Below are 12,947 nucleotides of genomic sequence, written 5' to 3' on the forward strand. Positions count from 1 at the left end.
CTACAAAGTCTCCATGACAGAGATAGGCCTACTTACAGACTTCTCATGATGGGAGTATGACTTGAGGGGGGGGGGGGGGGGGGGGGGGGGAAGAGAGATACCAAATGCCCATGGAGCCCACAGGGCTGACAGATATGTTGTATATAGGGCAGAAGAGGAAGAAACTTCCATGAGATTCCAAATGTACAAAATAATCTTCTTATTCAACAAAATTTCAAACAAATTTTTAAGTGTTAGGGGGATTTGCTCCTTGTTTCTGCTGCTGCAGAGCATGTGGGCTGTGGACAAAAGGAATGAGACACATAGGCTGACAGATATGCAAGCATGAAATGGTTGCTCCCGTTCAAATGGTTGGTCCCGTTCAAATCAATCCCTCCCTCTCTTAACCACAGTCAGTTAGAATCGCAAAAAGACATGTTGCCAAAATCAATCATTTTTGTAATTGATCTCTCTCAAAGTGACACCACCAGCCTTTGATTTGCTCCTTTGGATGGGGTCTCCTTTTATTTCTACATCTTGTTAGCATCTAATTCCTTTCACACTCTGTCCCTATAATTCTTAATCCATCACTCTGATGTTAAATTGCGCTGTGAAGCACAATATGTACATCAAAAAGTCCAAACTGCACTATTTCTTCAGTACCCACATACACAACTTTGTGACATTTCACTTATATGATAATACAGTGTCCATCCTGTGAACTTGTTTCAGTCAACAACTTTGTACCAACTAAAGTATGCTATATGGGGAGATAAAGAGAATGAAAATAGCCAGTAAATCAGTCTAGAAACTTCAAAAACACCCTGATCTGAACTCCAACTACTTCTTGGTATTCGAAAGAGTTTTCACCTTCCGTTAGAATAATCAACAGTCATGAGCTGTTTGAGGTAACACTTCAGTAGAGCTCCAGAAAATCACTTCAACTAACTACACAACTTCATGCTTATTGAAATGTCAAGAACTTGGCCCATTAGCACTAGAATGCTGTGTCCTAGAAATTACAGAGGTTAACCACACCAATTCAGTGTCTTTTGGCAGTGGTGGCCTAGCTGGTAAGGAAGTGGACCCGTAATCGGAAGGTTGCTGGTACAAATCCTGAACCCCCAAGGTACCACTGAGGTGCCACTGAGCAAAGCACCGTCCACACTCTCTGCTCCCCGGGCGCCTTTCATGGCTGCCCACTGAAAACTAAGGGGATTGGTTAAATGCATAGTACACATTTCCTTGTGTGCACCGTGTGCTGTGCATCATAATGACCATCACTTCACTTTCCACTTTATAAATTGTTGGATGGGTCAGCACTGGAGACTGTTTAGAGCTTTCAAATGTTCCCGATGTATAAATAATATGACTATTCTGTTGTGCTTCAGTATTTCAATAAAGATGTAGTTCATTACCTGGAGACTAAGCCCTATGTCAAGTATACCTGTAAAACTTAGGAGTAGATAAAACCTCCCTCTCTGAAGTTCAAGATTACAGAGAAAAAGGGAAAGACAGACAGGAGGAGAGAACAAGCGTAACATGTATTATTAAGGAGAGTTTGAGAAATAAATGTGAAAGTCTGGTTAAAAGCTGTGCTCCAAATGGGAGGAGGGTCACTCGCCCTATCTTCTCAAGCTCAGATGAGCTTTTTAGATGAGCCCGTCATGCATTTTTAACTCAAACTGAGCCTTTAAAAAATTCACAGCTTAGCGCAGTTGAGGGGGGTGGATGGTGAATGTACCTGAAAATGGACAAAATGAATGAATGTCTCCAGGGACTCTCTCAAGTGCTAATCTAAGAGCAAAAACCGCTTTGATTAGAAAGTACATGGGAAGGGGGGCGGGAAAGTAAAGGAGGAGGAGGAGGGGGGACCGCTAAGACCGTGAAATGCACAGAAACAACGGACAATATGACATTGTTTGTTTTGGTAGGCCGTACAGGTCCACCCACAAATCGTGTTCAAAGTTTAAAAAGTACAGTTTACTATTGTGCAAAGGAAGAAGTTTTCAGCTCCCTGTGACCAGCTGTAAAAGCTAGTGACATGGGAGTCGAGGCGAAGCAGAGTCAAATAATCTGACACATTGGATGTGTCGCTACCCCCAACAGGGGTCAGGAAAACCTGGCAAATTATGAAAAAAGCAAAAAAGGCCATGTCGTGCGTTTGTGGCTGCCACACTAATACCTTGAAACGCACAAAAAAAAACGGCTTGACCGCTCTGCACAAAGTGACATATTGGTTGCTTTGTTGGGGACGCCCACAATTCGTGACCAAACTATTAAAAGTGTGAAATATTTTTTTTTCATGTCAGGTCGTGCAGCATTTTTTTGACATATGGCTTGGCTCGGTGGGATTTTACGGATTCTGCATAATTTCTCAAAAAGCGTAATGCATTGAATGCTAATTTTAGCATTGGTAGCATTTGTAAAATGGGGGCCCCTCCTAAGTGGTACTGCTACTGTGTCATTGCCAATAAAGGGGGCCTTACAAGGGGTACTGATACAGCAGCATCGGCAACACTGTAATTCAACGGAATCTTAAACCAACCACTTCATTAGGGACGCCGCGGTCCTTCGGCCACTTTAGTAGGGACACTTTGAACTAACATGCTAATTTTTTGGATATGCTCCAAACGTCACCAAATTTAACATGACGCAACTTGGCCACACCCTGTTTGGGTTTTTGATGTTAGCATGCCAACGTCAATTTGTTGTAAACATCACCAAATTTAACGTGACCACCTGCTCCATCGGCTACTTCAACCAAACCTATAAGTCAGCAAAATAAATAAATACAAAAAACAAACAAAAAAACGGAAAGATGATATAGCGCAAGGAAACCCAAGACATTTCCTAGAAATGTGGCCGATAAACTCCTGCACATGCCATTTTGTCCCACCCACACAGTCAGATCTTTAGAAACTTAACAGGTGAAAGTCTACTAGGTCAAAAATCTATAATGTCACATCACACCACTCCAGAAAGAAAGAGGTTGAGTGCAATGAATGAATAAACTGGGGTGGCAGATTGAACTGGCCTTCATTTCAAAACCCGCCCACATTTCACCAATCTGCCATTTTCATTTTTATATCATGCAACGCCACATTACTCAATCCTTCACTCTGCTACTTAACAAGAGGAGATAAGCTATTCAAATGCACAAGAAGTGCTAGCAAGACCCACAGTGAAAATCCATGACATCAGCACATGCCACCAATAAATCAGTGCAGATATTGTGCGTCAGTGTGTGTACACTAGGGATCAGCTCAGGGACACAATGGTAGTAAGTGGGATTCGAACCCGGGTCTTCTGGTTCATAGGCGAGTGTGTTACCCACTAGGCTACTACCACCTTAGTCATGGCAGTTAAAAATCCTCACAGGATTCAATTTACATCAGTCAAGGCCTAGGTACTGCTGATTTTAGTCCAAAATGAAGAAGCAGTCAGGATTTGTTTGAATGTTAGAACTTGTTCTCTATACTACACTGCAGATGCACACACTTGCAGACGCACACACTCACAAACTCTCACACTGACACACACACACACACACACACACACTGCAATAAATGCTTTTCTAACTTAGTAGTTTTGTCCTGATTTCAGTCCAAATCTAAAAAAAAATCTTAAATCAAGATACATTTACTAGACACATGAAATAGCATAACAAACTATCTTGTTTTCTGAAAAAAAATCAAGTCATCTTGATTTAAGATTTTTTAGATATTTGGACTGAAAACGAGACAAAATTACTAGGTGAGAAAAGCTTTTTTTTGCAGTGTAGCTATACATGACAACAGATTGAAAAATGAATGGTCCAAAAAAAGGCTAGTGAATAAAAACATGTCTTTAGTCTTTTAATGCAAAGTAACTATAGCACCCCTGCTTTTCTACTGTTATTAACGCGCTAACGCTAACTTGTCAAGCTGGATGACAAGTAAACATTTACATTTACAGCATTTATCAGACGCCCTTATCCAGAGCGACAATCAGTAGTTACAGGGACAGTCCCCCTGGAGCAACTTAGGGTTAAGGGTCTTGCTCAGGGACACAATAGGCGAGTGTGTTACCCACTAGGCTACTACCACCCTCCATCGTCCACTTGGAGACGCAGAGAACAGTCCGAACACCGTTTCATCCCCCCTCCACACCTATAGGTGGCACTGTAAGTCCCCGTCTAGTTCTCCTCCGCAGCGAGTTAAGCACCAGCATCAGGGACATTACCTTCCTCAATTCAAAACGGAACAAAAGTAGGATTCTGTAGTGACATCCCCTGCTGCTGAACTCCCTTCCTCCTCATCAAACACGCGTTTCAGGTGCAGGATCATTGCCGTGGTGCTCCCGTGCCGTGCCATGTCACTTTTGCAGATTTTCGCGCAGATTTCTCTGCCTCTGCCATGTATCTGTCCTCTACCTCTGCTTGTTTTTTTTATTTTTGCTCCGCGCTGTCTATGAGGCGCCAAACTCTGCTAGCATCTGTGTGTGAGAGAGACCAAGTGTGTTCACTCCGCTCCGCGCTCAAATAACGTTTTTTTTAAAATAATCAAATAATCGATTCGTGGTTGTAGCCCTAGCATATATTAAAGCATATATTAAAGATTGTGTTCTTGGCAAAAGAGTCACAAAATCAACCGAAAGATACTAGATATTTGGGGTGTTAGAAAATATTGATAGAGCAATGTATAGTGATATTTTACGTGATGATATTGTATCAATACAGGGACATGAAATATCAATATTTTTGTATACAAATTCAGTCCAGAAATCAGTTCTGAGTTATGTTGTTTTGACTGAACTATTAATGTAATGTGATCCACACAGGGTGGGCCATTTATATGGATACACTTTAATAAAATGGGAATGTTGGTGAAAGAATAAAGTTATGTTAAGATATGTTTTTCTTGTGAAAGTACCAATAAATTTGATGTGTCACATGACCTTCTTCCTATTGAAAAAAAAAACAAAAGTGGCCGACTTCAAAATGGCCACTATGGTCACCACCCATTTTGAAAAGTTTGCCCCCTCACATATACTCATGTGCCACAAACAGGACATTAATATCATTAACCATTCCCATTTTATTACGGTGTATCCATATAAATGGCCCACCCTGTAGAATATCGCAGTACATTATAATCACAATATAATCAGATCAAGACTCATGTATCATGAGATCCTTGACAATACTCACCCCTTCAATAGCTGACAAGGCTGACTGAAAACCAGCATGTACAGTCCCTGACAAAAGTCTTATCTATTTTGTAGAAACAGTTGCTATTAACCTGACTTTTAATTAATCAATTAGTGTTAGAAATAGCTCACATGAAAAGCTTAAACCCTACCAAATTATGTTTATTGCATTGAAATGAATTAGATTCATAATTTAATCAAGACAGAAAGGTCAAATTTGGGCAAGACAAAGGTTATGTCGCCTATACAGAAATTGAACAAATTTACTGCAAACTTAAGTAGTGGTGCTGTGAGATCTTAATTTAATATCTGACTTCCATGAGCTTGAAGGAGTGCATCCATGCAGTTTGGCAAGGATTCATACAATTTATTGATGAAGTCATCAGGAATAGCAAAGAAAGCAGTTTTGCATGCCTCCCAGTTCATCAATATTATTTGGTTTCGTCTTCCATGCTTCCTCTTTCATCCTACCCCAAACAGGCTCAATGATGCTCATGTCTGGTGATGGGGCGGCCAATCCTGGAGCATCTTGATCATCTTCGCATTGAAGTTTGATGTGGAGATGAAAGTATGCGATGGAGCAACATCCTGCTTCAGAATGTGGCCTCTTTTATATTTGTGAACATAAAAGGCAACTAAGATTTCTTGTTGCCTTCCCCCCTGCAGATCTCTCTCACACTCCTACACTGGATGTAACCAAAATCATGATTTTTCCACCACCAAACTTCACTGTTTTCTGGTTGAATCTCGGATCCATGCAGGCTCCAGTAGGTCTCCTGCAACATTTGCGGTGACTGTGGTGTAATTCAACAGAAGATTTATCTGAACAATCCACCTTCTGCCACTTTTCCCACACGGTTTTTCAATTGTCTTTTGATTAGTGCTGGCTTCTGTGCACTGATTCAACCATGGAGGCCATTTTGAAACAGAATCGGACAAACTGTTCTGGTTGACACAGGGACTTCAAGTGACCAGGTCTTGTGTAGCTCTGCTGCAGTGGAAAATGGGCTGGCCTTGGATTTTCAAGTCAACAAACGATCTTCTAGAGCAGTTGCCTTGCAGGGTCTGCCTGACCTGGGCTTGTCAAAAACTTCTCCAGTCTCTTCAGATCTTTTTTTTATCCTCTGTTCTTGACGCTGAGACACATTGAAGATTTCTGCCACATCAGCAGTGGATCTGGTCTTCAGCCTCTTGATAATCCACACTTTAGTCTCAAGGTGAATGCTAGGAATGTTTGCAGAGGTCTAGTTGCAGTTTGTGAAGATCTAGTGTACTGGGGTTCTTTTTATACACACCTGAGACCTAACTGATCCATTATTAGTCACAGGTGAAGCTCATATGGCGACAACACTTATGTCTTTGCAAAATAAAATGAGAATAAAAAATAAAAAAATAAAATTGGGAATAAAATTAGCCATTTCTTTAAAAAAAAAAAAAAATCTTGATTAGAAATATATTTCAGGGGCACTTGAGGTCAATTTCTACACAAGCGACAAGACTTTTGTCAGGGACTGTAGATGAACATATAGGGGGTAAAATATTGAAGAGTTCAGCCCATCCTCTATGGTCCAATAAGCCTTTACAAAATATAGAATTGAGTTTTTCAAATTCATTTTGAAATTGGTGCTTACCGCTTAACAGGCTACAGCCCTCTCACTGTTGTAACTGGAGCTGAGCTGGAAGTTCAACTCGCATACAGATGCAGGATAAAACAAAAAAGGCATAACGAGTATTAGTTAGGGAAAGTGAAGTGACTCATTGTGAGTCACTTCACACTGTGCACACAATGAAATGTGTCCTCTGCATTTATCCCATGACCATTAGTGAGCAGTGGGCAGCCATGGGCAAAGCAGTGTGTGGGGACAATACGTTGCTCAAATGGAACACAGATAAACACAAGACAATAACCTGCTCATTGTTCTTTTTACACATAAAACATGCACCAAAATTAAACTAACCGCTGGCCAAAAACCGAAGTATTGATGGTGCCAGTCAAACTTCAAATCACATATTGCATGACCAATTGTTAAAAATGGGTGAACTAAACTGAGACTTCGCAAGATGCTATTTTCTCCTTCTATTGCTATTTTACATGACATGCTGTGTAGATTGTTCCTGAACAGAAAGCAGACCTTCACCGTGTGCTCGTTTCAGTGCATTCTCCCAGTTTTCCCTTTCCCTGCAAAAGCAGCCAAATTCATACAAAGAGCAGCTATTTGGAGACAAATTTGTGCTTTTTCGAATTCTGTGTTCAGCTTCTGCTCTAGTCCTAGTATCCACTATTCTCGACTTGTACATCAGTAAATGAAACACACCATAAGGGTATGAGCCAGGCCAGTGCTGAGATGGAGGGCAGGATAATAAAGTAGGTCGCTGAATGAATCAGCGGAAGCGGTGGTGAGGGTTAAGCTGATCCAACGCCAGACAAGGGTGGCACCGAGCAGTGCTAGTCTCCACGGAGACCAAGAAACCAGGACGGCAGCATGGGTGGGGGGGCTGAGGGTGAGGAAGGGGGAGATATATATATAAAAAATCATGGTAATGAGATGCAGAGGCTCCTCTCCTGGTGTGTTTTTGGACAACTTCTCTCCACAATCGTTCCTCCCTCATCCCCGCTCTCCTGCTAATTGGGCTATTGGAGATGCAGATCTTAGACAGCACGCAGCTGTCAGGCAGTCCAAGAATAGCAATAAATAACACACCCCCTTCCTCAATCTTTGTCCTTCTTTCATGATGTGTGTCTGTGTGTGTATATGGAAGTTTATGCTGGAAGTTGTGTACATTACACAAGCCTGGAATTAAAAGTCCAACTGAGATGAAGTAGACAGCATTGGGTTAATCATCCAATTAACACCTTGGATGACAAAAAAGCACATCGTAATTCATGCATCTTCAGACACACATACACACTTGACAGGCCCCCAGTAAAATATACACATTGTGTTTCAAAAGTCCTGCACTAACAGAATGCACTGCACTCATGAAAATCCAAGTGTGGCACTTCAATGAGTGGCAAACGGGTCAATTAGACATGAGCCATGGCCTACGGACTTGTGAGGTCATCAAACTGCGACCTGGTTGTCAGCACACAGAGGGGATGAGAAGACACAGAGGGAGGGGAGGTGAGAGGTCGTCCTCTTGCTCCACGGGGTAACAGTGGAAACTGGGATGGAGGGGGGTGGGGAGAGGATATAAAATGAGGCCATATTGGCCTGAAGGAGGAAAACACAACACAACATGGCTACAGGGTTACTGGACATTTGGACTCCTTTCAGGGCTTTCTCTCAAACAGACAGACACTTTATGACATGATCAGACATATCTCTCTGAAAAGGCCAAGGTTCTCTTAGTGTCAAAAAATGGAAAAGGTTACACATCATCATACAGACAGGTCATCTCACACACACTCAATCACAACACACACACACAAACACAGGACAGTTAGTAAATTGCTGTCTCTGCAGAAGAGCCTATCAGACTGTTGTGCTCGCACACATTACCCTGTGTGTGTGTGTGTGTGTGTGTGTGTGTGTGTGTGTGTGTGTGTGTGTGAGAGAGAGAGACAGACAGATTTATGCATATGGCCATCTGAAGGTCATTTCTTTTGAAAAACACACTGTTATGTGTGTGTTTCTATGAAGTGTTTATTACACATTAAGATCAGCATGAATATGTAGTGGCAGGGCAGAGGTCAGGTGACTTGAACAAGGATAGAGGAGAGCAAGTGACAGTGATGGGCCACACAGGATGGACTGAAGGTGGCTGGGCACTGCAGCCAACACACACACACACACACACACACACACACTCTCTCTCTCTCTCTCTCTCTTTCACAGCAGCATGACCCTGCAGAGTGCTTTGGGAATTGTGTTTTAATGTGATGTGTTTGAATTCTGGTGAGGTGGACTGAGTACTCTTGCAGGAAGTATTAACATTTTCCAAAAAATGCAGAGGTTTATTGGTACAGAAAAAACATAAAATGTCAAATTCTCTGTGCATTTGAGTGGACATCACATTGCTTCCTTCCATCCAAATACAAGATGACAGACTGACATCACCACATATACACCCATTCATGCACAAAAATGTGTTAAGACACAAACATACCTTTGGAAGCTGTGTGGGAAGGGTCATGCAGAGCAACAAGAGGGGGCGGAGAGAAAGAAAACACAAGAAGTCAGAATCAGGGACCTGTCCAGGTAGGATGGGCTGAGTGAGAAATGCTTGAGGTACTCACTTTTAGTCTGGGAGGAGAAGGTGAGGGTGAGTTTGGCAAAGAGTTCGTTGCTCTCATAGCGATCTTCATTCACCTTTGTCCAGAAGCTTATCTCTGAAAGGTCCTCTGGCTCAATCTAATGCACACAGAAATAAATTGGGGTGAGTTTAATGTACAAATAAATATTTTTTTATTAAATGAGCTTGTTTATCAAAGTAAAAAAAAATTAAACAATGACTTAGATGTTATATGTTGTTGGTCTGAGAAAACCATGCATCCACAAATGAACACACATTGGTTTTGCAAATGTGACAAGGGGTGGAACAATGATGAATCAATGTCAAGGTGACATTTCCATCAGTGATAAACATTGATACTAGTGCAAGTTCAACATTTTAACTAGCATGTTGTTAAAGAAGGAAAAACAAAAAGGTAGAAGTCAGGGCTTTGACTTGGCCATTCCAGGACTCTCCACTTCTTAAGTTTTTAGCCAGTCCTTGGTGAATGTGCTGGTAAGATTTGAGTCATTGTCATATTGCAGTATCCAGTTCCATTTCAGCTTTAATTTTTTGTAGATGGTTTCACATTCTTCAAGCACCCTCTGATACACAGTAGAATTCATGATGGATTCTATGATGGTGAGCTGGCCAGGTCCTGCTGTAGCAAAGCATGCCCAAACCAAGATACTGCCACCTCCATGCTTCACAGTTGGTATGAGGTTCTTTTCTTGCAAGGCTGTATCTGGTTTACGCCAATCATGTCTTCTGTTCTGTACAAATAATTCAATTTTAGACTCATCTGTCCAAAAAAGCATTATTCCAGAAGTCATTGTCTTTGTCTATGTTCGCTCTGGCAAACTTCAGTCTGGCCTTAATGTTTCTTAGAGAAACATTCTCTCCTTGCACACCTCCCAGGAAAGTCAAACTTGTGTAGTCTCTTTCTGATAGTAGAGTCATGCACTTTCACATTGACAGTAGCCAGAGCCTGCTGTAGTTCCCGTGAAGACATTTTAGGATTTTTGATTACTTCTTTGAGCATCTTACGGTCTGCTCTGGGGGTCAATTTGCTTGGATGGCCAGACCTGGGCATGGTGGCAGTTGTTTTGAATGTCCTCCACTTGTAAACAATTATTCGGATGGTGGAATGGCTGATGTCAAATTCTTTTGCCTCGGCAAAAGAAGTTTTTCTGAGCTCTTTTGTTAACATTCGTATTATCCGTCTCTTTGATTGGTCATCAATTTTCCTCTTGTGGCCGACGTCCAGGGAGGTTGGCTACAGTCCCATGGATCTTAAATTTCTGAATAATATGTGCAACTGTAGTCACAGGAACATCAAGCTGCTTCGAGATGGTCTTATAGCCTTTACCTTTGACATGTTTGTCTATAATTTTCTTTCTAATCTCCTGAGACAACTATTTTCTTTGCTTCCTCTGGTCCATGTTGAGTGTGGTACACACCATGTCATCAAACGGTGCTACACCAGGGCCAGGAAGATAGTGAAGGACCTCACCCACCCCAACAATGGACTCTTCTCTCTGCTGCGATCAGGGAAGCGCTTTCGCTCTCTGAAGTCCAACACAGAGAGAATGAGGAGGAGCTTCTTCCCGCAGGCTGTCCAAGCTCTCAACAACAGTACATAGAACTCATGCACTTTCACCTCCCATCACTCCGGACTCTTTTGCACAAAACCACTTCGCACAAAATGACTCTGCGCTTTTTACCTTACTGCTCTTTTTTTTTTTATGGCTCTTTTTCTCTTTTCTTTAAACATTGTAAAAAAAAAAAAAAAAAAAAAAAAAAAAAAAAAAAAAAAACTCATTTGCACACCTTCACCCTACCAGTTACACATATTTTATGTTAAAGACGTAAAAGTGTAATATTTGGTTATGTTTGCAATATTTGCATATTGGTTCATCGTTTACTTGCAACATTTGCAATACTGTGGTCTGTAGCAGTCGCAAAAAGCATTTCACTGCACATCATACCGTGTATGACTGTGTATGTGACAAAAATTTGAATTTAAATTGAATTTGAATTTAAACAACACAGTGACTACCTGGAGCCCTATATATAGGTCCAGTAATTCTGTTGAAGCATGGTTGAAAAGCAATGTCTGACTTATTAGTTAAATTTCATAGAATTTTTATTTATTATTACTTTTGTCAGATTCAAGTTATTTGTGACCATTTTGAGTCATACTTATCACACAAAAGTTCTAGAAAATGAGTCCATAAATCACAAAAGAAGGAGCAAGGGACACAGGAGGGGTGGTGGACATGCGCAGTGACTTCTCAGATACCAGGCTTTCATTTGCCTGCCCAGTCACTGGGAGTGTGCGCATGTGTGTGTGTGTGTGTGTGTGTGTGTGTGTGTGATGCCCGCATGTTTTATGATCTGAGACTCAGAGGATGAGCAGGACTGAAAGAGCAAGGGAGGGGAAAAAAAAAAAAAAGTTAATTTAAATTACAAAAGAACACTGTCCTTTCTAGCAGCTATTTAATTATCTTCTGCTGGCCCAGTTAACAGAAACAGCCTTATTAAAAAGCAATTTCTGTGACACATTCGTCAAAGAGCTCTCACCACTGCAAGAGCGAACTGAAAGAAAAGTCAGGAAGGGAGAGAGCGCCTAAGCGCTCGTGAACTCTATTGAAGAAATTAAACAGTGGCTTTAGGCTAAAAGGAAAGAACAGCGTTTTGATATTTTAACTATTGCAGATGAGCGAATGAGGGAGGGGTTGAGCAAAACAGATGGGAGTAGGGCTATTGATTAAATCAATAAAAATCAATTACTAAAAGAGTCTGCAACGAATTTCATAATCGATTCATTGTGTCGCACGACGCTGAGACCTTAAATAAAGTTAATTTAAATAAACTTTAGTTAAGCGCAAAGCGTGGCAAACACACCCGGTTTCTTTAGCGCACTGATGTGTGCAGAGTTTGGTGCCCCATAGAAGGAGTGGAGAAAAAAAAAAAAAAAAAAAAATACGAGTTGAGATAGAGGAAAGATACAAGGCCATATGGGCCATAATTCGCCTGCATTTTAACGCATATGCGTTTGGGGGGGGGGCAGAGCTCCCCTTTCACACTGTGTTTCATCAAGGGTGATTGTTAAAAGCAGAGGACATATTTAATTGTGTGCACCATGTACTGAAGTGTTTCACAATGACAACCACTTCACTTCTTACCTCTGCATCCCTGCCACATTTACACCATCTGAGCAGCGGTTTTCTACAGCTGGCAACATAGCCTCAAAGAAAACAGCCAGGAGCATGTGAACGTGCTCACATTTTCATATCGCAATGAAAAATGTCTGAACAAAGGGAGTGAGAGAGAGTAATTGTATATCTGTCAGTGTGAGAGCTTGTGAATGTGTTCCTCTGCAAAAGTGTGTGCATCTGTAGATAAGTTAAACAAATCCTGTTAAAATTTCTGATTTGTATAGTGTTTTTTTTTTTATTTTTTTTTTTATTGTTCTGGCAGCTCAAGTGGCACTTGTAAAGCATACATCTGTTTTCTGTGTTAGTACATTTATATATTATTATTATTATTATTACAGCTCAAGG

At 41.2% G+C, this 12,947-nt stretch overlaps 1 protein-coding gene across 1 annotated transcript in view; it reads right to left on the reverse strand.

Annotated features, from left to right (window-relative positions):
• The window catches only part of diaph1 (diaphanous related formin 1), an 80,720-nt gene that overhangs the window by 32,012 nt on the left and 35,761 nt on the right, over window positions 1-12,947 (reverse strand). The window contains exons 17-18 of the mRNA XM_028959799.1: window positions 9,407-9,521; window positions 9,277-9,285 (exon numbers count right to left, since the gene is read on the reverse strand). Coding sequence (XP_028815632.1) covers window positions 9,277-9,285; window positions 9,407-9,521 — 124 coding nt within the window. The remainder of the gene's footprint in view (window positions 1-9,276; window positions 9,286-9,406; window positions 9,522-12,947) is intronic.

Source organism: Denticeps clupeoides, chromosome 18 (assembly GCF_900700375.1).
Source record: "Denticeps clupeoides chromosome 18, fDenClu1.1, whole genome shotgun sequence".
NCBI classification, from domain to species: domain Eukaryota; kingdom Metazoa; phylum Chordata; class Actinopteri; order Clupeiformes; family Denticipitidae; genus Denticeps; species Denticeps clupeoides.